The 25,983-nt window shown below is 40.5% G+C and overlaps 1 protein-coding gene across 3 annotated transcripts in view; it reads left to right on the forward strand.

Moving 5' to 3' along the window:
• Positions 1-25,983, forward strand: part of EXOC4 (exocyst complex component 4) — a 729,394-nt gene that overhangs the window by 13,339 nt on the left and 690,072 nt on the right. For all 3 annotated transcript variants that reach the window (XM_036091687.2, XM_078059577.1, XM_078059578.1), the window contains exons 2-3: positions 8,643-8,832; positions 19,021-19,215. In XM_036091687.2, coding sequence (XP_035947580.2) covers positions 8,643-8,832; positions 19,021-19,215 — 385 coding nt within the window. The remainder of the gene's footprint in view (positions 1-8,642; positions 8,833-19,020; positions 19,216-25,983) is intronic.

Consider the following 25,983-nt stretch of genomic DNA (forward strand, 5'->3'; position numbering starts at 1 on the left):
ATAACATCTGCCTTGAGATTTTAGCCAAGCAAAATAATACTGCCTGTGTTTTATAGGGTGGTGTATAAGTCTGCTTGAGCTGCCATAACAAAACCACAGGTTGGGTGGCTTAAACAGAAATCTATTTTCTCACCGTTCTGGAGGCTAGAAGTCTAAGATCAAGGTACCAGTCAGGGTTGGTTTCTGGCAAGGCCTCTCTTCTTGGCTTGTAGATGGCCACCTTTTTGCTGTGTCCTCAAATGGCCTTTCCTCTGTGTGTGGAGAGAAAGGGCTCTTTTGTGTCTCTTTCTCTGCTTATAAGGACAGCAATTGTATCTCATATGACCTCCTTTAGAGACCCTAATCTCCAAATAGTGACATTGGGGCTTAGTGCTTCAAAATAAATTTGGTAGTGGTAGGAGGGTGTGTCTCAATTTAGTCTATAACAGGTGGTACTCTGGAGACTCTTATTACTTTGTTAAAATACCCTAAAATCCTTTCAGAGTGACAGTTTGTTATTGCCTATAGGTGATCCTGAGGCTCAGGCTAGAGCCCTGGACAGGTCGTTAATTTTTCACAATTGGTTGGCAACCTTTCTACGTGCTTTTCTGGCTTATGATATTTGACAGTCCCCTGCTAACCCTCTAATACCAAATACTTGTACTGTCGATGCTCTTCAAAGAATTGCTGTCTGGTCAGCTTGAACTATCAAAGGGCTTGCTGAGAAGAGGGAATTAATGAAACATGATTTGATCCATTTCATTCTATACTTTCCCCAAATTCCATTCTTAGATTAAAATGGGTCATTGGAAAGCTTCATGCTTGGACTATGTTCAGAGTCACAGTCTCTTGGTCTGAGTTGTGTTTTAATGTTCTGTTCTGGAAGGAACTTAAATGACCATGTAAAATTTATTGTTTTTAGAAGGTGGTTGAGGACCTTGTTCACTATATTGTATATTGTCTTCCTTATTTTTTTAAGTGAAAGATTTCTTTTAGAATTTAGGAGTAGCTTAAAGTTTGTTTCCTCAACAGAGGAATTGGAATCCATCTTTTTGATAATGAGAATGATTTAACTGGCTACATTTCCCTTTTTGCATGGCTAGGAACCTCACAGTTAGATTGAGAGCTCATTTCCTATCAACTGTGTTTGCCCACATGCCCTGCATACCTGTGTTCTACATTTGTATGGCATCATTTTGTCCTGTATCTCCTTAACTAGTTTGACTTTCTCATTTGTATTACCTTCATTTTTGTACAAATGGTCTCCGATCTTTTTTAGAAAGAGGTTGGATAGATATAAAATGGAACTTGAAATATTGTTGAATATTTGCCATTCAGTATTCATTATTAAATACTGGTTGAAAGCTGTCATTCTTTTTTTTTTTAAAGTTTTTATTTATTTTTCTTTTATTTCTCTGTACCCAACGTGGGGTTCGAACTCACTACCGCAGATCAAGAGTTGCATGCTCTTCCTACGGAGCCAGCCAGGCGCCCTGAAAGCTCTCATTCTTTTTGCCTGGGTGCTAACCCCCAGGTGGCATCAAAGAACACTTACAGTAAAAGTCCACAAAGCTGTACCTGATCTGGCTTCCAGCTTCTTACCTGATCCCCTCTCTTCACTGTCCCCTCTCTTGCTTCTCTGAAGCCACATTGACTTCCTTGCCATTCCTTGTACTTTGAACAAGCCAAACATACCCTGCTTCAGGGCCTGTGCATCTTCTGTTCTTTCTGGAATCTGCTTCCCAGATAGTGCCTCCTCTCTCCCCTTCATTTTCTAGAAAGCTCTGTTCAAATGCCATCTTTATCTGAGCGGTTTTCTCTGGTCTCCTTTTGTTGTATACTCCCCCTCGTCCTCCCTGACTTCTGTTTTTTTCCATTACTGTTTCTTCCTGGCCTGCATGTGTTGTATATTTCTCTTGTATTTCCTGCTTCCCCCACTGGGATGTAAGCTTCTTGAGGGGAGGGATTGCTTTAATCCTGGCTGTATCTCTAGCTGCTTAGAACCTGCCTGCCAAGTACTAGGTGTCTAATAACTATTTGTTGAATGACTAAATGAACTCAGTAGGGTTGCTGTAACTATTATTTGTCCTTTCCTAGGTATTTCGGAACAAGCATTGCTTTGTGTGAGATAATTTAGTAGCATTTGTTTCTTAAGGCAAAGGACTGCCCTCCGTGACCTCTTCAGAGCCTGCGTCTTGCTGCTGCTCATAATTTAGCTTTTCCTGAGCACTTTTAATGTGCCAGGCACCGTTAAGAATATAAAGAGAAGGTCTGACCTCAATTCGTGAGTAAATATCTTCAGGAACTTTCAAATGGGGGTAGGCTTTGGGCTAACAATATTGTGATTCACAGATGGTTCCTAATAATGTGTCAGCCCACACATCGATGGCACTTTGTATTTTACCAGGCACATTCACATACGTTGCCAGTCGCAACCACCTGGTGAGGCAGGTACTCTTACTATCTTGTCTGGTTGGCCAGGAAAGAAACAGACGCAGAAGCTAAGTGACTTGCCCAAGGTTAAAGAGCTTAAAAGTGGCAAACACCTCATGGTTGACACATATGATGAGAGGAGTCAGAAACATATTCCAAATTGGCAGTGTTTTAGACTCGTGTTCTTTTTGCATCCTCTCATTTGGTCTTTGAAGGTTATGGTTTCTCTTGAGGGATGGGTTACCTTTGGGGTGGCTAACCTTATTTTCATAGCTGTGTTTTTTTTTTTTTTATTTGATCTTAGTTTTGTCTTTTTAAAGAGTAATATTGACTTCTGTGTGCTTTCCCCCTGTCTGGACTCCATTGCTCTATTAAGTCCAAAGTGAAGGCAGAATTGCTCCATAGAAGGAGTAAGTGATGGTGACTAGTTATTTTCCTTTCAAAACACTTGACCAACTAGACTGAAATACAGAAACTGGTATAAAAAAGGGAAAGTGGTAAGTTCAGTTTCAGATCTGCAGTTACTTACCTCGGGTTTAATGCTTATGAGTAAGGCTCGCTTGGAGCTGCTGGCTATGAATTCACTAGAACCATATAGCATGCGTGCCTACTAGGTGCTGTTAACAGGTGCCTAACAGTGCACCATGGTCCTTTTAGCCCATTAGGTAAATAAATTCCTTCCTGGGGATTAATTAGTCATGGTTAAAGATGTAATTCATCATGCAAAATGCCAGAGCTGTCTTAGAGAAAAGTTTTGGAAAAGTCTTAGAGAAAAGAGACACAGAAATGTCTCTGTGTCTGGCTTAACTAGAATTTAGTGTATATTTTTATGTTCCTCTGTGAACTTGGCAATAGTTTTTAAATCTTAATGGTTTTGAGATAGGAATGGAGAAAAAAATCTAAACGATTCAGTAACATGAATGCATTTTGGGGTGGCAACTTCAGATCGTTTCTCCTGTGCTCGAGGCTTTCAGTTCGTGCTTCTTGTCCAGACTCAAGACTCTTAGAGCACTTAGCAGCTTTTTCAGTACTGTCTACATCTCTACCCATTCACTCTTCTCATCACATGTGAGCTGTAGCTTGATCAGGAGCTGAAGGCACAAGAAGTAGGAGTTCATAACATGCATAGTGGGAAAGGCATGGGCTTTGAAGTCAGGTATACGTAGCTTCAAGTCCAGGTCCCATGTTAGCTGTGTGTGTGGGTGAAAGTTAACTTACCTCTCTATTCCTCTGACTCCATCTCAGCAGACTTTCTGAGGATTATCTGAGATTATGTGTGCAAAAGAACCACTGCATTCCCTGGCATATAATGGACACTAATATCTTGTGCTTCACTTTCATTCTCCCTTTCTCAAATGTAGGACCCAAGGATGCATGTACATTTCTGTATTTAGTTTGAAAATTTCCCAATAGATGAGTGAGAGCTGGCTTGTCAGCACTTACTGTCTGGGGGATCTTGGATAATTTTTGGAGTTGGTATTTACAAAAATGCGATGTAGTTTTAGACCTGATTATTAAAAATATAGTGCCTGTACTATAGGATATAAAAATCTCTTCCTGTTTGGACTGGTCAGACCATATGAGGAGTGTGTTGTGTTCAGTTCTAGTACTACATAGGTTAGGTAAGCTTTTAAGGGCCACACTGCTCATGTTTGAGGCCTGGCTCTGCTACTTAAAAGTTCTGTGCCTCTAATACACAACTCTGTTTCCTATCTGTAATAAGGGAGGTAATAAAGGTACCTACCTCTTAGGGTTGTTGTCAGGAATAAATGAATTATTAGGCATAAACCACTTAGATTAACGTCGGGCAAACAGTAAGTTCTATGTGAGTGTTAGCTGTTTTGGAAGGGACTTCAGAGGAAATCCACAAGGATGGTGGGCCGTGTGGGAGCCATGTTGTGGGAGAAACAGTTGAAGCAGTTAGAGATGTTTAACCTGAGAAAGAAGTACTGAAAGCCCTTTACCATTTAAAGAGAAATTGTATGGAAGAAGGGATAGACTCATGTAACCGAAAAAAGGTGCAACGTGGATCAATGGGTAGAAATTATAAAGAGCCTGATTTTATTTTAATGAAAGGCTTTGTAACAAGGAGAGCTGTTCAAAATTGCAGTGAATGGCTTTTCGAACTAATGAGCTTTCCATCTCACAGAGGCTTATTAGAAGGCTGGGGAGAGGTTCCTGACCTGGCTGGCGAGGTGAGCTAGATGACAGGTGTTCTTTTATACCTGGCTCTCAGTTCAGGTCAAGTGACTGGCTTAAAGTAAGGTAATTCCACATTGAAATTTGCTGTGGGTAGCAGGCATGGATACTTTCTCCCTAGACTTCTAGTCTGCTTTCATGGTGTGTTGTTCATTTGTGGTGCCAATATTTATTGTGGGAGACATTTCGTTTCTGGTCTCATTTTGCAGAAAAGAAAACAGAGGTCAGGGATACTGTCTGCTATTGCTTGACACCATGGAGTCCCTGAAGGAACCCAGGGAATTATGGTTCATTATTGTGGGAGGGCCGTTCTCCTTGGGAGTGCTGTTTCTGAAGTTCTTCTGAGCAAAGCACCGAGTGCCCTTTGTTTTAGACGGTCTTGTCCAGGATATGTATTTGGATGTTTGGAAGATAGAGATGATTTCTCCCTGTAGAAGAATGGGCAGGCATGTGTCCTGTCCAGTATAAAAGATGGAGTTTTCCATGTTCGGGTTCCTGTTTAGTCACTCACGGCGTGTACAGGCATAAAGCTGGGTCAAGTTGCCTAACCCTCATGGGACTTGGGGCCAAGGTGGGGGCTACTGCAGATATGCCGGTGCCCTTGCTTCGTGCTATGCTGGGAGTAACAAAGTCCTTTGTTTCTGACCCACGAGTTTTGTGTCTTCTAGCAGCATCCATGAAACTCTGGCAGGCTAACTTGTTAGCTCGTGAGTAGGATACAGATCTCAGACTCTCTACAGTTCTTGACGTTGAGGAGTAAGGTGAGTCAGGTTAAATCTCATGCCCAGTGCCAAATGATCTAGCGTTTGGGGGTGTGATAGAATTTGAATCTGTGTCTCCCAGAGGACGTCTTTTGCATGACGTTGTGGAACACTGCTGTTGCCCTTGCGGCTCTGACTGCTGGAGCAGTCTGCACCAACCACCGCCATTCGTTGAGTGCTGATGATCTCCCAGGCCTTGTTGGATCTCCTTTAATTCTCACCCATGGCCCTATAAGGAAGGTATCCTTATTCTCTACATTTTGTAGATGAGCAAAATGAGATGGGGGCGCCTGGGTGGCTCAGTCAGTTAAGCGTCTGCCTTCGGCCCAGGTCATTATCTCAGGGTCCTGGGATCGAGTCCTGCATTGGGCTCCCTGCCGAGCAGGGAGTCTGCTTTTCTCTCTCTCTGCTCATGCTCTCTCTCTGTCTCTCTCAAATAAATAAATAAATAAATAAATAAATAAAATCTTTTAAAAAAAATGGGATGCCATGACCAAGGTCATATCGGTACTAAGTGGTGGAGTCAGGATTCAAAACGCAGAGGGAGGATGCTAACAGGATCACTCCTAAGGGCTGTCAGGAGGATTCAGCATACATTCTATAGAGTGCACAGCACTGCTGGTTTCTGGCAGCTGTGGTAAGCCTCTCTAAATATTTGTGGCTATTTTTGTTATTAGTAACCTTGTTGCCTTCCTTTTCTCTAATTAAAAAAAAAATAAAGGGATGGTTTTGTTTTCTATTTCCAACTAAAAGCAAACTGTCATTCAGCGCAGTTTACATTAAGAGGATGAAATTAAAGGGGCACAAACCTGGCATAGGCTCTTTCCTTATACAAATATTTTCTCTAAAAATGAAAATAGGAGCTAAAACTCCCTATAGGCCCAATTTACTCTCTAATCTTCATTTTAGTAACCCTTTCTATTTCATAAATAACTCCTAATGCGGCAGTAATGTGTTACAGTGACAGCTGATGCCCGAGAAGCTGTCCTCTCTGGGCCTGACATTTTCTTTAATGGTAATTCTCCTAGTTAATGTAAACAACGTGAAATGTTTGGCATGTTTCCTTCCACAAATGGTGGTGGAGAGGAAATCCAAGCATTGTAAAGACGGCAGACTGATCCGGTGTAGCTTTGACAAATCCGTGGCTGTTTGCTGTTAGAAGGGGAAATCAGAGGTAAATACCTGGGAACTCTTCCCTTTGGAACAGTTGATAAATTGGAGGCATTTTCTGATTGTGCTTTACTTTAGATTAACAGCCTGGAAGGTTTCAGATTTAAAGAGCAAAGTTATGTATCATAGAAACAATAGGAAGGCATGCTTAGCTCCCTGTACCCAAATACTGCAAGTGATCATTGGTAGCTCCATCTTTGAAACCATATTCCTCCTAGGTTCTCCACTCTGATTTATTTTATTAGCCAAATACTTGTGCAGTATTTTCTATCGGAAAGTAATCTTGGAGGTAGTTCGTCTGATGTCGGATCACCAGTTGACAGAGGAGGACACAGGATCTGACACGATAAAGGCCTTCCTTCAAGTCTCGGGGTTCCTAGTGTGTTGCCTTCCTGAGCGTACCTCACAACCCTTAGATGCTTTGCACTTTCCTTCATTATATTTCTTGTCCTGTCCTCCCCCCCCACCATTTCCTGCTAGAACTGGTCTCTTGGCATCCCTAACACATTTATGAAATTCTTTTTAGAGATTAGATTGATGTCAAAGACTGGCCTGCTGAATCTCCCCCTAAATTGAGAAGGAAGTTTTATATATCATGTGGCTCATGAATTAAGATCTCTTGCTCTAAATGACAGTTGGGGAAAAAACTGTTATACAGTATTTTGCTTGTGAATATCTGGAAGTAGATATGTGATTGATTCACTGATAGACCATCTCTGAAAGCAGTTCTAATGATGGACTTATAATTGATTGCATCCATCATTGAAAGCCTAAACTACCCCCTCCCTAAATTAAAGATAAATGAAATAAGCTATGCTGAATGTATATAAGCTGACAAATCTGAGGGAATTTAATGAAACTCTAAATTACTGCAGCCAACAGATAAGAGAAAAAGGTTTCTTTGTTACCGGTTAGAACACTAAAAAAAAAAAAAATCCAAAAAAGATAATAAAAGAAACAAAGATCTGTGGCCCATGTATCAAACTAAGTTATTGAAAGACTTTTTTTTTTTTTTTTTTTTAAGATTTTATTTATTTGACAGAGAGACAGCAAGAGCGGGAGCACAGCAGGGGGAGTGGGAGAGGGAGAAGCAGACTCCCCGCTGAGCAGGGAGCCCGATGTGGGGCTCGATCCCAGGACCCGGGATCATGACCTGAGCCAAAGGCAGACGCTTAACGACTGAGCCACCCAGGTGCCCCTTGAAAGACTTTTAATAAGTGTATCTGTCTCATTCCCTGGTTATTATTGACTCATATCAATCTTGTTAGTGCTCTTGGATGAATAGTAAAAGTAGGGATTGTCTTGCAGTAAAGCTTATATTATTGCTGTTGTGACATTTTAGAATTGATGTGACCTTATTTCCAGGCCGCTGGGGCTCTGTACCAAATTTAGTTCATTTAAATGAGCTATTTGGAATGCAGTTCTTATGTACAAGTAATTTTATCAGTTAGTACACTTTTAGCTTTATATAAAAGACCAACTGAGGGTGACTTAAACAGTGGGTATTTGTGATCACCCCTAATGAGAAGTCCTGAGGGAAGGCAGCAGGGTTGGCTGCTTTGGGGGCCCAATGATTTCAGTGCAGTAGCTTGGCATTTCTCTTGGCTTTCCCTTCCAGGGTTGTAAGGCGGGTGAAATATTTGAGTATCTTAGCTTTGTTTAACAATACCCAGTGTCCGGGGGGTGTGGAGGGAACAAAAACCCAATATCCAGCTTCCTGTTAATCTTGCAAGAAGACTACTCCTAGAAGTCTTTCGGTCTCGTTGGTCACACTTATCACTGACAGGTGAATGGAATTCCTGGGATTCACTCAAGCAAGTCAGGACCTGCCCAGACTCTCGCACAGTTCACGCTGCCTGCTATCTAAGATTCGTGTGCCAAGGAAAGAGGGGAGGGAAAGGCTCCTTGGATAGGCAACCGACACAAACCCACTTACGTGGGCTCTTGCAGTTTACTAGGAAGGTGGCTTCAGTATTTTCTGTTAGTCACTTGTTCATTTCCTCCCTACTTAATGAGGTGAATGTGCTCGTGTATTAACTCCTCTTTTACTTTTTTGCTTTTAAATTTGATTAAGCTTGATACAGCCTCTGTCCTCACCAGGACCCTGTCTACCAGTGATGATGTGGAAGACCGGGAGAGTGAGAAGGGGCGCCTCGAAGAAGCCTACGAGAAGTGCGACCATGACCTGGATGAGCTGATTGTGCAGCACTACACGGAATTGACGACAGCCATTCGCACGTACGAGAGCATCACAGAGCGCATTACCAGCTCCCGAAATAAAATAAAGCAGGTGGGCCTCCTTTTCCTCTTGTGGTCGTTGCCCTTGCCGTTAGGCCAAGGGTTTGTAGCGTGTAGAGGTGCCATGATAGCGGCGACTGGCCTTAGGAGGAACTCATAACGACACTTTCTGGGGGTTTGCAGTGTCTGGAAAGCCTGACTGAACAGGATCATGGAGGGCATCGTAGGCTTGCCTCCTCCCTGTGTCTTATCCTTGGCTTCTGCTGCTACTTCTCATAGCGGTGTGAAAGGATGTGGGGGTGGTGGCCCCAACGTGAGGACATTGGAAAGGGGAGCTGTTCTAAGACTCCAGGGCCTCTTACTATTAGAGGCTCCCATTTCTGTGTATCCAGTGTATTTCATATGCTCCTGTCACACATTGTGCACGTGTGTGTGTCTCTGTGTGTGTGTATTGCTGTAACAGTTGAAACATTTTTTGAAACTTCAGCTGTGAGTATGTCCCCTCGTTGAAGTTGGTTGTGGCTTCTCTGTAGTGATTAGATATTCTAGGTATGATCTTGACAAGGAAATCCAACTTACAAATTACCGAAACATCTATTTATGAATACTGAAATTCTTGAATGCCCTTCCTTAGTTGTGACAAGCATGCAGTAACTTCTGTTTTGTTATTTCCCTATATTTTGCAGCGATTTCTTGTTCATTCTTTGTTTCCTCCTCTCTTTCTGCTTCTTGCCCGCTTTCTCTTCCTGCCCACCTCCTTTTGTAGTGGATCCTTGAAAAGTTCTTGGTTCCTGGCTACCATGTTTTTACTGCCTAAAGGACAAAGTAGGTTCATAAGGGGTATTTTTGTATTTGGTGAAGGGATGAACTGACCGTTGGAGGCCGTCGCATCATAGTCCTGGGGTCTCTGGCTGTGTGTTTGGAAGATCAGTCCTTTAATTCCTTTTCGTACCACTCTGCTAACAGTAATTGCTACCACTTAGCACTGCTTCTTTGCCAGGCACGACCGTTCCTCACTCAACAGATTTAGGATTTGGATGCTAGTCTCCCTAACTCTAAGCTCCTCGCTGCGGGTTTTCAGACCTATTTTAGGCAGTAACCGCCCTTCTGAAAATGAGCTATCTCCCCAACGTCCCAGTTGCCTCTGTGTGGGGTTGGGGTGAGAGCTGCAGAGCTTCATGCTTGGTCCCCTCCTTGAAACTCTGCAGCTGCCCCTCCAGCACCTGTGTGTGGCCACGGGGCTGCGCAGACCATTAGAAATGTGCTGGCTGTGCTGTTGATCGGGAGCTCCCTGGACTGCACCTGCCCAGTAACAGCTATGCTCACAGCTTTCCCACGTGTTCTCTTGTCTGTCTTCTAGACCTTGCCTTATAATTTTCTAAGCAGATACTTAAATTATTCTTCGAAAAATGCTGTTGACACATGAGTTTCAGCCTCTAAGAGGACCGTTTGAGAATCAGCAAGCTCTTAACCTTTTTTGAAACAATTTGATGACCTCTTTACATTGTAAAATGAACTGGGCATTTTCAAAAGGAATACTATAATTCTTCGCCTTTACAATTGGTGAGTTCATCCTGTGGAATAATCTGTGAAACTAGGTAAAGCTAGAGATCAGTTCAGAGTCAACTGTAGTCCATTTTGACCCAATATACTAAGCTCAAGAGGAGTCAGAAAATGAATGTCTACTGCTGCTGACCTGGCTTTGCCCCGGGTAATCACAGAAAGGGTGAAGGTTTGGTATTTCTCTTTTCTGATTAGTCCGCTTGGCTGAAAGGACTTTGTCCTGATGTCAAGGGAAGCCTGTAGTGGTTTCTGCCTTGGACTCCCTATCCCTTGGAGTCGATAGCCTCTTTGCCCAGAGAGTGTTGGCTGGTATTGAAAGAGTCTCCTCTTGATCGTTTCACATTTGTTTTAGCAGCCACAGTCTGTTCGCTCTCCTCATTTTTAATTACGCTAGAATTTTGAGCAAAAGAAAACAAAAAGAAAACTTTGTGTTTATTACATCAGACAGTTGTCAAAGTCAGTCTCACCTAATTCTATTATGAATTAGCTCAATATTGGGAAGAGAAAGGGCTAACGCTCCTTTCAAAAAAGCCTCTAATAATTGATAAATGGGAGAAGAAAAATGTTGGAAAAATGAAAGTGAATTTGTTTTTATTGTATAAATTGACAGTTTTATACTGTGAAAGGCCATTTCTTATCACCAGGGAAACACTGATGTTTTCTTACTAGTTTTTCCCTGTCATTTTTGGTTTTTAATTGCACTTTGGATTATATACAAAATACAGGTATGTATAGTTATGCATATTTTAAAATAGAAGTGGGGATGATTGAATCATCATGGGGCTATATTATTTCACATCCAGCAAGATAGTGAGAATGTGCAGATGTGAGTTGAAATCTTCTTTCTGCTCTCTGCCAAAAGAATGTAATGAGGATTCATTCAACAAATATCTGTGGAGTGCTAGCCGTGTGCCTGGTTCTGTTTTCATTGCTGGGGTTGTACCCACGGGAAACACCTATCCCTGTCCTCATGGAACTGACGTAAACAAAGTAGGTGATATTTAACCACACGGATTGAGTCTCTGTGTGAAGTGTCTGTTTTGTGCTGAGCATTGCTTGAGGCTCTGGGGTATAGAAGTGGATAAAACAAATTCCTGGCCTTGTGGAGTTTACATTCTGGTTTATATTCTAGTCAAGGGAAACCCACTATAAATTAGTACAGTGTGGTATAACAGATGGTAAGAAGTGCTCTGCTTTCCAAACCAAAAGCAAGGAAGGGAGAATTGCGAGTTGCTGCTTAAATGGATTGTTCAGGGAAGGCTTGACTGAGGTGACGTTTGAACCAACACTTGAAGGAAGTGAGGGAGAGTCAAGAGAAGCTCCTTAGGAAGAAGGAATGGCAGGTGCAGAAAGGTCCTGAAGCAAGAACATGACTAGAATTTGGGGGATGCAGCGAGGAGGCCAGTGGGGCTGGAGCAAAATGGGATGGGGAGAGGGGAGAGTGGCTGGAGAGACAGAGAGCTGGTGGATGAGGTGCAGTGTGGTGGGTCAGGTCACATGGGGTTTTGGTGACTGTAAGGACTTGTTTCATAACTCGAGTATGGTGGGAATCCATTGTAATAAACTTTTGAACACAAGAATGGCATGATACAACATTTTAAAAGGGCTAATCTAGCTGCTATACTGAGTAGATTTTAGTGGGGACCAAGGCAGATGAAGATGTTCATATTCATGCTTTTAGAGCTTGAGAACACAGAACTGTTGACATTTCCCATTATGATAATAGTTTCATATATGGATTTACATTGGTAGAATCTAAGTCCTTGAGGATAATGAGATGACAGATAAGAGTTGACTCTTTTCCTAGATAGTCAGGTCTATTGGGAATTTTTTTCTAGATTAAAAAAATACATGTAAATAAAAGTGTGTATGATTGATCAGGTCAAGTAATGTGGATAATCAGAATACTTAGGTTATCCTATTACTGTTGAATGCATATTGATATCAGTCAGAATGCCATGTTACTGCACTAGAAAACCTCAGAATCCATAGGTTCTGCCAGTCTCCTAATAATGACTGTTATAGCAGCACCACCAAAATAGATGGATATGAATGGGTACAAGCTGGGGACTTGGGTGGCACAGGTCATACTTGCTGGTCTTTGAATTGGAGTGTTTGCTCTGTGCTGTAGGGGGTGGATGAGAGGACATCAGATTTCTTTAAAGACACTAAGTATCTGTCCCATGTTTATCCCAGGAGCTGGTAGGCTGAAGGGAAAACATACTTGTCTCTGTTGTGAATGTGCACACTTTACATTTCACCCCAGTTTCAGCTGCCCCGTTGGTACTAGATCAAGCCCTTAACTCATTTTTCTTGGCTGTAATTAGAAATAACTATATGTGATTATTCAAATGAAGTTGTTAAGGGCTTAATCCTTGAGTAGTGCAACATTCATTACTTAACATTTAAAATAATTTTGTGGCTTTTATATGAAAATATACCTTGAGAGACAGAATAAGAACAAAGAATAACCTTGATACAAAAAAAATGTCACAGTAGAGCAATATGGATGTGGTAGGAAATTATTTACAGCCCATATGTAAGATGGAAAAATCCTGGCTGCTTCTATGAGAAAGGGAGAAAAGCCTAGAAAGGGACATGCTAAACAATGGGCAATAATGTAATAGCATAATTTAAAATCTAGGCAGTAGAGTGCATGAAGGCAGTCACAAGAACTATGAGGTAGTGTTTCCATTAAATTTAACTGTATCCATATTTGTGTACTATATGCAACTTAAAGGAGAAGCACTGCCCTTGGAAAGGGTTCAGTGGAGCCTCTCAGACAATTTAAGACCTTAGAATGACAGCTAAAAAAACAAAAACAAAAACAAAACAAAAACAAAACGAAGGGAACAAAAGCTTAAGGGTAATTTAAAAGTGATCGGTCGTTCTAAAGGGCTTTAAAACAGAACAGTGAGTAGTGTTTCTGCACATCATTCCTTCCAAGTACTTTGTATAAGACTTTGGAAAAAAATGGGTTTCGACACATGTCAGGAGAATACCCATGAGCATGTTTGTATGTAGATTTATTTTTAACTACAGAAGAGAAAATAAATTTTGTACTTTTAGAATTAAGAATAACGTTGACTGTTATGTTAATTTCATTTACCATCCCTTGCTTGTGGGGAACTTTGTGGACTATTTCTAGTCTGTAGTTTCAGTGGGGTGCTTGCCTATCTGTTGTGCTTTATTACAGATACTATGCACACCCAAAGGCATTCCCTCTCCCCATTATCCTTGAACAAAATCAGAAAAGCTTTGAATTTGGTGACGTGAAGCCTGTATCCATCAGCCTCTCTTACATACATCTGTTCCTCTTTTCACAAATGCGACCACGTTGTTACTCGGAGGCCCTGGGTAGTTTTCCTCTCTTTATCGTCCCCAAGGCAGGGTTGCGGATAGCTCTGTTTCTGTGCTTTCGGTATCATCTCGCATACCCACTCACAATAACCTCTTGGGGCCTGTTAACCTGATTTTCTCTTTTTCTAATAGGCTCTAATTAGACTGGCTGGAGGTGCTTGTATATTGAGACTGAAATCCTTGCTGTGGCTGCACGGGTGGTTAGGAGCAACTGTGAAGTTACTAGAAGTCTAAGGAAGCAAAGGAAACGTGTTTGAAGAAGGATTTCTGTACTTGGGTTTTGATGTCTTGATTTGAATAGCTTGACTCTATGGATTTATTTCAGGAACAAACAGTAACATAAGTTTTCAATTTTAATGATCCTGATAAATTCAGTAGAATGGAATTAAAATGCTGTCACCACATCAAGAAATAAAAGTTTAGATGTAACTTGGTACTGTTCTCACATTTTAGATGTTCTTATTCACTGATGGCTGCAGTGCAGTTTCTCTTCCCTGTATAAAAAGCATTTATTGAGCTATAATTTACCTGCAGTAGAATGCAGTATTTTTGAGTATAGTTCAGTGAGTTTTGGCAAATGTACATATCCTTGAATGTATTCCCATCTACCCCAGAGAGCTCCCCCCCCCTCCCCGCTTCCTTGGAGTCAAAATTCTATGTTCCCCTCCCTCCCACCTACCCCCCTCCACATCCTGCTCCAAACAACTGCTGATTTGAATCCCATCACTATAGATTATTTAAAAAAATTTTTCATGTTCTAGAACTTCAGTATGTACTTTTTTGTACCTGGCTTCATTTGTTCAGCAAAATGTTTCTGAGATTCTTAGTATTTCTTCTCTTTTATTGCTGAGTAGTATTCCTCCTGCTGCCCAAGTTTTAAAATGACATTTCTTCATAACTGTGACTTTCTAATCAAAAAGTTGAAGCCTCAGGGCAATCTAATATTAAAAGTTCTTGTAGCTTCTTGTGTCTGCGGCTTTGGCTAATAACTTAGTTTAGGGAATAATTTTGGTGATGTTCATTTCCACACAGCCTGATGCCATCTCCCCCACCCTTAAACACAGGCAGAAATTCTACCTTCCTTTTCAGTTTTCCTCTGTGTTAGTAGGCAAAAAGGAGAAGTGAGCTGACTACATCCTAGTGTGAAATACCATAATGGTCTTTTTTCCAATCAGAAAGGAGTTTGCCAAGCTTTACTGACCCACAGTAAGTTTATCCCTCCCTCTCTTGATCAAGAGCCTGGTAGGGTGTTGCATGACATAAACTTTATTTTTAACAATTTCCATAGTAACCATTAAACAAAAGAAAAATCTGAGAATTGCAGAACCAAGGTGAGAAGAGTAGAATATCAGAAATCAAATTCTAACAGATTTTAACTAACGTTTAAGAGAGAATGGATTTAATAGCTGGAGTTCCTAGCCCAGAGCCCAAGAACTCCCAAGAGGATCTGGGAACAATAGCCTTGAGAAATACGTTTAAAAAGTCCGATAATGGTCATTAAGAGATACACAAGTTGTAGGGATGAAGAGTAGAGCATGGGGAATATAGTCAATAATATTGTAACAACTTTGTATGGTGACAGATGACTGCATTTAATGATGGTGAGCATTTTATAATGTATATGATTGTCCTATCACTGTGTTGTATACCTGAAACCAATACTATATGTCAACTATACTTCAATTAAAAATTTAAATAAAGTCAAAACCATAAGTGGTGACAAAGACCAGTACTTCCCTACCTCATCCTTCCCCAATGCCAACTGCAAAACTTCAGAGGCACTGACTTTTACTCTTTGTAAAATGCTTATACTATTCTTGATTTTTTCTATTTTAGACATGGTGTAGGAGCTTCCGGCTATGGAAGATGAGGATTTAGGTCCCCCTCCCACTCTTTCCCCTACCCCACTTCATCTTCTTCCCTCAACCTCTGTCTCTCTGGTTGTATCCTAGTTTTTCGTTAAATAGATAGTGCTTATTTTATTAAGACTATGTAAATATTTACCTCTAAGCCATCCAGCATACTATTGGTGCTTCTGCAATTTTGTTGCTGCTGTTTTCCTTGCAGTTACTGATTGAATGTTCCTGTTGCCTTTCTTCTGCATCGGTTTTCCCCTTTCCTGGATCCTGTGTTTCCTATCTTCTGTTTTTCTCTTGTGGTGATGGAGCGCGTTCTTTACTAGCTTGCTGAGATATGGTGCATATAAGGTTTGTTTGTTTGTTTTTGAGAGTTATATATCTGAAAATGTCTTTATTATACTTGTATTATACCTCATACTTGATTGATAGTTTTTCTGGGAAATAATTCTCTCTTAGGATTTTTAAGCTATATTATTCCTTTGTCTTGTAGCTTTTAGTGTTGCTGTTGAGAAAAGTCTGATGCATTCTGATTCACAGCTCTTTGTATGGATTTTGTCCCTCCCCTCACCCCCCTTGAAAGCTTTTAAGATTGTCTCTTTATCCCTGTGTTCTCACATGTCAGGATAACGTGCCCTGGCTTGGGTCTTTTCTCACTCCATTTTCTTGAACATTGGTGTGCTTTTTCAATCTAAAAACACATGTCTTCTGGGACATTTTCTTTTATTATTTTATTGGTATTTTTCTCTACTCCATTTGTCTCATTTTTCCTCCCCTGGAACTCCTCTATTTGGCAAATAGTGGACTTCTTGGATCAATCCCCTCATTTTCTTTTATCTTTTCTCTCTTGTTTTTGTTTTGTTCTCTGGAGATTTCCTCAAGGGTAGCTTCTAGCCTTTATATTGGATTTTTTTTTTTCTAACCTATTTTAATTTCCAAGAGTAGTTTTGATTCTGTTTTTTTTTTTTTTTTTATAGCATCCTATTCTTGTTTCATTGATGCAGTGCTTTCTTCTATTTTTCCTAAGGATATTAATTATAGTTTTAAAAAACTTCTGTTTCCTGCATAGTGTTTGTCCCATCTCCCCCCTGCCCCGCACTTTTTTCTTTTTGTTTTGATGCCTGACTTTGCATATTCCAGGCTTTCCTTGGCTGTCTGGTGATCCTTGGCTAACTATCTGAATGGAAGAGGGAGGTGGTACGAAGCTGATTGGGAACTCAGAGCGTGTTGTGGGCCTTGTCTAGTGATGAGTGGGCAGGGATCCAGCAGTTTCCTTGGTGAGACCTCAGATGTCACTAACTCTAGGTCTTTTTGCCTGGTCACCTTTCCCAGGGAAAGCCCTACGTTTCCTGTGTTGGAGCTAAAAATCAAGCTGAGTATATTTAGAGGCAACCCTAGCAGGAGGCTGAGGGTCTGAAGGGGACTGAGGATTTTACTGTTCCATAGGCCCACTGTGATCTCATTCTTGTGTTTGCTGTCCCCTCTGCCCGGATCCTTTCTGATCTTCAGTTCATAAACCTTCTATTTGGCCAATGTTTGGGGGGAGGGAATTTCCCATCTGTGTGGTTTGTTGAGGATCCAGGGCTCCAAATACACCTTATAGAAGGTGTGAGCCCTGTATTCCTGCCTTCAGTGTTCTTGGTGTCCCCTTGTCAGTGGTAGCAAACCCCACTTCATGCTGGGACTTTCAGATTGCTGTCCTCTGCTAAATTACCCATGTTCTGCTTTCTTGCTGACTTCAAAGGTTTTGTTACCATCTCTTACATGCCATTCCCTCCTCTCTGTTCTCTTTTCTAGGTGCTTTATGCTTAGCAGAATTTTTTTTTTTTTTAATCACTTTGGGAGTGCAGGAAGGAATGGAGGTAATTAGGACCGTCTTCAATAGATTTTCAAAGGGGTCCGTGACTCCCCCAAAAGCTAGTAGTCATTCCATTGTGCTTATCAAGAGAGATTACAAAGTCTCCTTAGTTAGGCTTCTTTTTACATTGGAGAGTTTCTTAAAAGTAGGATTAGGTATTGCTCTAAAGTTATAGCAATAGAGTAGATGCTTTCTCAAGAAATGTTCTGATCTTAGCATTTAATCTTTATATTTTCCATGTGTGTTGGAAAACTGTTGAAATTTATTTTCATAATCACCAGAAGCATAATATTTGTGAGTATGTGCACCACCACACCAAATCTTGTAGAAGAAAGATATTCAATGGTCAAAAACATGGTAGACTTTCTAGGGTGATGGAAATGTCCTATATTTTGATGGTTTGGATTATATAGATGTCTTGCATTTGCTAAAATTCATCAAATGGCATACCTGACATGTATTCATAAATTTTACCTAAAACAAAACACAAAATAACTACTCTCTTTCTCTTAAAAAAAAAAAAAAAGTTGGGTTGTGCCTGGGTGGCTCAGTCGGTTAAGCATCCTACTCTTGATTTTGGCTCACGTCGTGATCTCAGGGTAGTGAGATTGAGCCCTGGGCATAGAGCCTGATTAAGATTCTGGGCATGGAGTCTGCTTAAGATTCTTGCTCTCCCTGTCTCCTGCCACACACCCACCCCTTCTCTCTCTGTAAAAAAAAAACAACAAAAAACAAAAAAACAAAAACCAAAAAACCGTAATCAAATACTAAATTCTAATTTAAATAAAAATACATGTAAGGAATGTCAAGAGTATATGAGAGTAGCTCTGTGAATTGTGAAAGGTCGTGATTCTTTTTATTTCATGTCATAAAAATGGAAAAGTCTTAATTATGAATATGAAAATGTGCTCCTCAGGTACATTCTGACTACCCCTCCCTGCCCCTCCTCCTGTTTTGTCAAGCTATGCCGTACCGGTCACCAAACTGCAGATCTCTGAGAATGTTTGAAATTGTCTTATTTACTATCTAAAAATCCTTGGTATGTCCCAGTTCCTCTTATTTTGAGATTATTTCTAGATGTGTCTACTCTTTTCTGGAAAGTGGGCTTATTTTCATGTCATTTGAGATGAATGTACAGTTCCTTGGCTCTAAACTTGAGCTGACTTATAGATGTAGGATGGTCCAAGTGACTTATCAGCTGAATAAGAAACATGCAGAGAAGAACAGGCAAGGAATAATAGCATGGCCTCTATCAGTCATTCTCTTTTAGATATTTTAACATCAGTGGGTAGATATTTTAACATATTTTTGGAGATCTCTATGTCCTAAGTCCCTTTTTCTAGATTCACTCAAAGGTAGGTTAGGAGCAGTTTACTCATTTCACAGGAGAGCAAAGTACACACGGAGGTGGAGACCCATCCCGGTGAATCAGTGTCAGGACCAGGATTAGAATTTTGCAAGCCAACCAACCATGGGAATAGGTGGGAGGGGAAGGGAGGAACGGTTTACTTCTAGTGACACTAACGAAGACAACTTAACTAGATTACAGGTTTAGGATGGCAAGACTTTGGACTGACTTAAGATTGAATCTGTTTTATCGTAGGTAAAAGAGAATCTGCTCTCATGCAAGATGCTATTGCACTGCAAAAGGGATGAGCTTCGGAAATTGTGGATTGAAGGAATTGAACATAAGCATGTCCTGAACCTGCTGGACGAGATTGAGAATATCAAGCAAGTGCCTCAAAAGCTGGAACAGTGCATGGCGAGCAAGCACTATCTCAATGCCACGGACATGCTGGTGAGAGGTCATTTCCGCTCAGCTCGGGGAGCCCTCGCTCTTGTTCCCGGAATGCTAGCTTTCAGGGAGCACATTACAAACTGCCCTCTTGGGGTTCATGAACCCTTGCAGGTGAAGCCTCATGGGCTCCCTTCCTAATTCCAGTGTTGGAAATGGTAGGCGATTATTTATGTATTGTCTGCCTTTGGAACAATGGCAGGTCGTATAATGGTAAAAAAAAAAAAACCCAGTACCTCAGTCATGTTGGCATGGTAATGAGAGGTGTTTGAGTTTCCGAGGAAGATGGCTAATGAGTCCCATTTTATTTTATTTATTTATTTACTGATTTTTTTCTTTTTTAAAGGAGGCTCCATGCCCAGTGTGGGGCTTGAACTCACAACCCTGAGATCAAGAGCTGTGTGCTTACTGACTGAGCCAGCCAGGCTCCCCTAATGAATCCCATTTTAAAGAATGAAATCTGCATGAGAGACAACTGTAGGAGATTGATGGACTTGATGTTCCTCAAGTTCTTTGAAGGGATTGTTATGTGAGGGCTTGTTTTTTTTTTCCTTTAAATTGATGAGAAAGAAAATAATTCTGGAGCAATAATTCTGGAAGGGACTTTGTTAAGCAAGAGTACTCTGCAGCCTGGCCTTTAGCCTCTGAGGCCATTCTATTACTTTTATTTTTATTTATTTATTTTTTTATTTTTTATTATTATGTTACTCACCATACATTACATCATTAGTTTTTGATGATACTTTTATTTTTTTAAAGTAAGCTCTACACCCAGCGTGGGGCTTGAACTCAAAACCCTGAGATCAAGAGTCCCGTGCTCTGCTGACTGAGCCAGTGGGCTGCCCCATTCTGTTACTTTTTGAATTAGAAACAGATATTCAGAGAATGTTGCAACTGTTGGTGCGTGTGGCTGAGTGTCAAGAAGATGAATAAAAAATATATATCTTGTTACTTATTAAGACCATTTTCTCAGGGCCTGTGGCTCTTAGAGGGCTGCTCTGTCTACCTCCCCTTTCCACACAAGCACCCCCACTGCCATCTGATTCAGAATTGTTTGGGGACTGCAGAAGCCCTCTAGCAGATGACTTCATTTGGATTCTTTTTTCCACAATCGGTGAGCGTCCCTTATCTTTGTTTCACCAAGTTAGATTGGCTGTAACACTGGAAAAAATACTGAGGGGACTTGGTGGGAGAAGCAGGGTAAATCCTCCAAGTGGTTCCAGTTGAGATTTTCAAGAAGAATTTTGCCATAAGTCCTTCATAAGAAGCTTTTAAGGGAATTTGGTAACCAAGACGTGAGATATGCTATGATATTCTATCATATATTAAAACCTGGTTGTGTGATAGGAGTGAACAGTAAGCAGTTCACGTAATCTGTCAGCTAAAAGGACAGGAGTATATGTGGAATGCCACCTATATGTTCCTTCTGCCTGTTGTCTTCAGTGTTCTCCTGTAGACTGTTTCTTCCACATGTGGGTGGGGTTTGGGGGTTTGGGAGAGAAGAAGGGGTGTGGCTGTGGCCTGTAGCTTTCAAGCTTTGCAGAGGAAAATTTTCTAATTAAAAAATATGGGAGTAGGGTCTAGGTTGGGTCAGCTTGAGTACTATGATTGTCAGTTCCAATTAAAATTATGTGGTTGGGGGGAGTGGGGATCTGGGGAGTGGGGTGGGAAGGAAGAGCAGTTACCTCCAGAAAGAGGTGAGTGTATGAGTCATGTTTTCCAGAAGTTCCTTTCCCCCGCCATTTGTTGTTTATATATTCTGGATACTAATCTTTTGTCAGATGTGTTTGAAATATCTTCTCCTAGTTGGTGGTATATCTTTTTACTTTGTTTATGAGGCCTTTTGTTACAAAGAAGTATTAAAATTTAATGCAATAAAATTTTTTTCCTTTATCCAGTTTTTTTTTTTTAGAATAATCATTTTATTTTCAGTTTTTTTCAATTTTTTGAAAGAGAGAGAGCATGAGTGGCAGGGGGAGGGGTAGAGGGAAAGGGAGAGGGAGAGAGAATCTTAAGCAGGCTCCACGCCCAGTGTGGAGCCCTGAGATGATGACCTGAGCGGAAATCAAGAGTTGGACACTTAACTGACTGAGCCACGCAGGTGCTCCATATCCAGTTTTTATTTCAAGAATTTTTTTTTCTATCCCAGTGTCATATAGAGAATCTACTATGTCTTTTTTAATCTGTTTGGAATCTGTTTCCCTATATGGATGAACTAGGGATCTAATTTTATCTTCTGTGTAAATAGCCACATGGCTCAGACCATTTGCTGAATTTATTTCCCCCTGACTTCTAATGCCATCTTGGTCACATACCAACTTTTCATGTATGCATGGGTCTGCCCCTGAGTTCTTTGTTTTGTTCAATTGGTCTTGTTTATATCTGCACCGAAACCATGCTGTTTTAATTACTCTTATTTTATGGTATATCTTGATTTTAGCAGGTGGAGACATTCCCTCACCTTGCTTTTCAGAATTATATGTGCTATTCTTGGCCAGTTACTCTTCCATATGAATTTTAGTATCAACTTGTCACATTCCTCAAAAAGTGTCATGAGATTGATTCACTTTGTAAGAATTTCATCTTTGTACTATTGAGTCTTTTCAGTGAGTAGGTCTCATTTATTGATGTCTTCATTTATGTTCCATATAATAATGCTTAGTAATGTATTGCTTAGAGGTATTAAATATATTATTTCTTGCTTTTGCATTTTTTTGAACAGTGGTTTTTTATTAATGACAACTTCTAGTTATTTGTTGCTAATGTAGGGATGTGATAGATGTTGTTTAATTGATCGTATTTCCCTGAACCTAATCCCAATCCTGTCTGCCTGGAAAATGATGATTTATTTTTTAAGGCTTGGCTCAAATTTCGTTAGCTCTCTGAATGTCCCAGGTGATTAGCTGCTTTTCTCTTTTCAAAAAAAAAATGAGGTATTGTTTTTATTGTGGTAAGAATAGTTAGCCTGAGTCGGTGCTTTTTCTGTTTGTTTGTTTCCATAAGCTGCACGTACTTCCTTGTAATACAATTGCTTTTGTTTATATGGTAGGTCATGGAGGGCAAGGGCTATATCTTATTTATTTTTGTCTGCCCTGTCCTTAGCATAGTGCGCCTCATCTAGTTAGGGTTCACAGATCATTAGCCAAATGGGTAACTATGAGAAAGACTTTAATATACTAAACAGATAGTAGGGTGTTTCCTCTCTAGGGGCTCTGGTCTGATTTTTCTCTGGTTTCAGTGTTTGTTTTAACGGCAAGTTTCTCTAGTCTCCAGCCTTTCCTTTTTGCAATATTTAAATGAACAACAAACAATAATTACAATAACAGCTAATATGTATTGAGTTTTCATTATGTTCTGTTACTACTTCAAGTCTGTTACACTTGTTAACACATTTAATTCTTGCAATAACCCTATGAGAGAGAGGTTTCTGATATGACCCCTATTTTCCAGACGAGGTAGTTGCTTTGCATGATCTGAGGAGTTGGCTTATCCTAATATACAATGATGATTTCATGAAGGTAGGATTCAAGGTGTGCTTAAAAGGTTGGACATTTCCTTCAATTTGGCCCTTTGTATTTGAGTGAATAGTAAGGTCTATAATTGCTCTTTCATTGGACTTCCTATAAAAAAAATTATCACATTTCCTTTCCCCATGGTTATGTGCTATTAGAAGTAAAATCTACTTAAGGCATCTCAAGGGTCCAAATGAAAAATCTGCTAAAAGACATCAGAGGAAAGTGAAGACAAAAACTCGAGTCTTCCAGGGGGCGCCTGGGTGGTTCAGTCGTTAAGCGTCTGCCTTTGGCTCAGGTCATGATCCCAGAGTCCTGGGATTGAGCCCCCCATGGGGCTCCCTGCTCCGCGGGAAGCCTGTTTCTCCCTCTCTCACTCCCCCTGCTTGTGTTCCCTTTCTCGCTGTGTCTCTCTCTCTCAAATAAATAAATAAAATCTTTAAAAAAACAACAAAACAAAACAAAACTCGAGTCTTCCGAAACTCTCCGATTTCCCTGGATTTGTTTATCAAAAGATTTTTCATTTCCATGGTAAGGCAGGTGCAGATGGCCAGTAATTTAATCCCTACTCAGGTTCATAAATCCAGAGTAAATAAATCAGTGGTGACCCATGGCTCTTGTCAGCTCCTGCAATTCCTGCTTCACCCTCACACTGCTCTGAAAGCTATAGACTTGGCTTCTAGATGGGATATTTATTTCTTCTTTTGATATGATAACCTGAGTATTGCATAAAATAATTAAATTGTCATGACAGGGACTGTCTGCAAATAGGCATGGCCTTTTGTTTCCTTCTTCAAGGTAAACAGCTGCTGTTAGCTTATGAAAAGCTAAAAGTGGTCCAACAAGAAGCCTGTATCCGTCGCATTGAAATCAGAGACTTGATTAATATTGTAGCCTGTAGCTTTGTGATATGTAGGGTTTAAATTAGACCTTTGCAGTCATTGTGCTGGGTTGATGCAAGCACATTAATGACATAATTTCTGGTTGCTGCATCATATTTCTGCAGTCTGTCCTTTGTATTCCACTCACATTAATTGAAGTAATTTTGCCAGTGAAGCGTGTTTCAAACCTCTGCATTTAAATTGAAATTTTAATTCCCTTATTGTCTTGAAAAGACGGCTGAAGATGCCTTGTTACAGGTTTCATTATCACTCAAAACACTCCAGCTGCTGGTTCTAATGTACAATGACTGATTAATTCTGGGAAGAATTATTAATATAAGAATAGCAGCTTCTTCCCAGTGGCATGAGCTAACCAGGAAGGGATTTGATGATAGTTAATATTTTTATGAACTTTTTTAAAGGAAATTTATGGGGAAGTCTGCATCAGACTAAAACTGCACAGATGTGCTTTGAAAACCACTTACACAAGTTCCGATTTATCAACCCATAGAAGTCCATTCATAAATGTGTTCTATCAGTGGAAAGTAAGCCAGTGCGAGTGGTTTTGAAGCACTTTGGCTGACAGTCACAGGGCCTGTCGCTAAATTTTTTCATTCCTAAGTCTTCCTGAGATGGTCGAGATTTTGAATGTCTCTTACTCATTTATTTACATTTTTTAAAAAAAGTCATAGCTGTATAGTATGTATAGTGAGATAAGGATTATTATAATAATAACTAATATTTATGTAGTTGCCTTCTTCCCAGGGAATCCCAGAGATGCCTTGAGAGAATGGTGTGGTGGAAATACATCTCACACTGTGAAAATGTGGCCACAACTGGCAGAGAGGGAGTAAGGCAGCTTCTTAGTTGCATAGTTTTCTAAGCTCCTATGATAAAAAGACATTTGTAGTATTTTCAGCTCACAAGATCCTTTGCATTTGTTGGATAACAATCAAGGTTGTGAATGTCAGCATGGGTCTTAGCGTGGGTCAGATGGACCTGTGCTTGAATCTGGCTTTGACTTTTACTAGCTGAATGACTTGGGGCTAATGGTTCAATTTGACTTTGCTGAAAGTTGGAGTTGAGAATTACAGGTACTCCCAAGCATTGTTGAAGGGATTAAATGAGATACTAAGCTATTTATGTAAAGTCCGCACAGTATACACAGTAAGTGCTTAGAAATGTTTATAATGAATTGATTAACTGATACTCTAAGAAGGGCATGGTGATCGCTGCCATGTTATAATTTCAAAAACTGGTCAGAGGTGTCCTTGCTTTGAGCTGATAGAGTTGAAGTAGGGCTGGCTAGGTTAAGCATTATTGATTCCTTCTTCCCTCAAATGGACATCTATCTGAATGAAAGACTACCCCACACTTTATTTTATTTTATTTTTAAAGATTTTATTTATTTATTTGACAGAGACACAGTGAGAGAGGGAACACAAGCAGGGGGAGTGGCAGAGGGAGAAGCAGGCTTCCCGTGGAGCAAGGAGCCCGATGTGGGGCTCGATCCCAGGACCCTGGGATCACGACCCGAGCCAAAGGCAGACACTTAACCGACTGAGCCACCCAGGCAGCCTTACCCCACACTTTATACAAAAGAGTTCCTGCAGGAAGAGATAAGATTTTTCTCCAAAAACAAGTCTAGTCTGATCTAACACATGCACCGAAAGGTGATCAGGACCCCAAAGTTCTTTGCCATATATTTGGGATTTGACATGGACAAATTTCAGATTCTGTGCCCATCACCTTTTTGGCCTACTTTAAGTATATGTTCATAGGGTGCCTACCGTCTAATTATAAGCGATGCAATTCGTCAGTAAACTGCCTAGGATCAGTTTGTTGCAAAATCTACTCTTAGGTAACTAAATGTATTTTTCTGCTAGTATTGTAATTGGATATAAGCCAGTTCACTATTGGAGGGTGCTTATCAATAATGTTGATTTTAGTGTTATAAAGTAGTTGATGTTAAGCTATTCTTTCTGTCAGTGCTTAAGTGGCAGGACCAGTGGAACAGTGAGATTGTTCCTTTTGCTGCCATTAAAACTGTGTCATTAGCAAATAGATGAATTCTTTCCTCAGACTGTGGGCAGGGAAGGGGTGATCATGCATCCACTATCAAATGATTAATGTACAAGAAAGAAAAAGGGGGCCAAAGTGCACATCCTTTCATCTGGTCTGAGAGTTTCTAAGATCTCACAGGACTGTTTTTTCTCATTATGACCGTGGGAATGGTATTGAGGTGAAAGCTCTATAAATATCGAGAGCTGGAACATTCTAGTGAACTTATTGGACTTAACCTGAAAGTGGTAAGTGACTGCAAAAATGTTTCAATATTCCATATAGATTTCTCTACACATGGTAAAAAATATATCCGT

Source organism: Halichoerus grypus, chromosome 12, assembly GCF_964656455.1.
Source record: "Halichoerus grypus chromosome 12, mHalGry1.hap1.1, whole genome shotgun sequence".
Taxonomy (NCBI): domain Eukaryota; kingdom Metazoa; phylum Chordata; class Mammalia; order Carnivora; family Phocidae; genus Halichoerus; species Halichoerus grypus.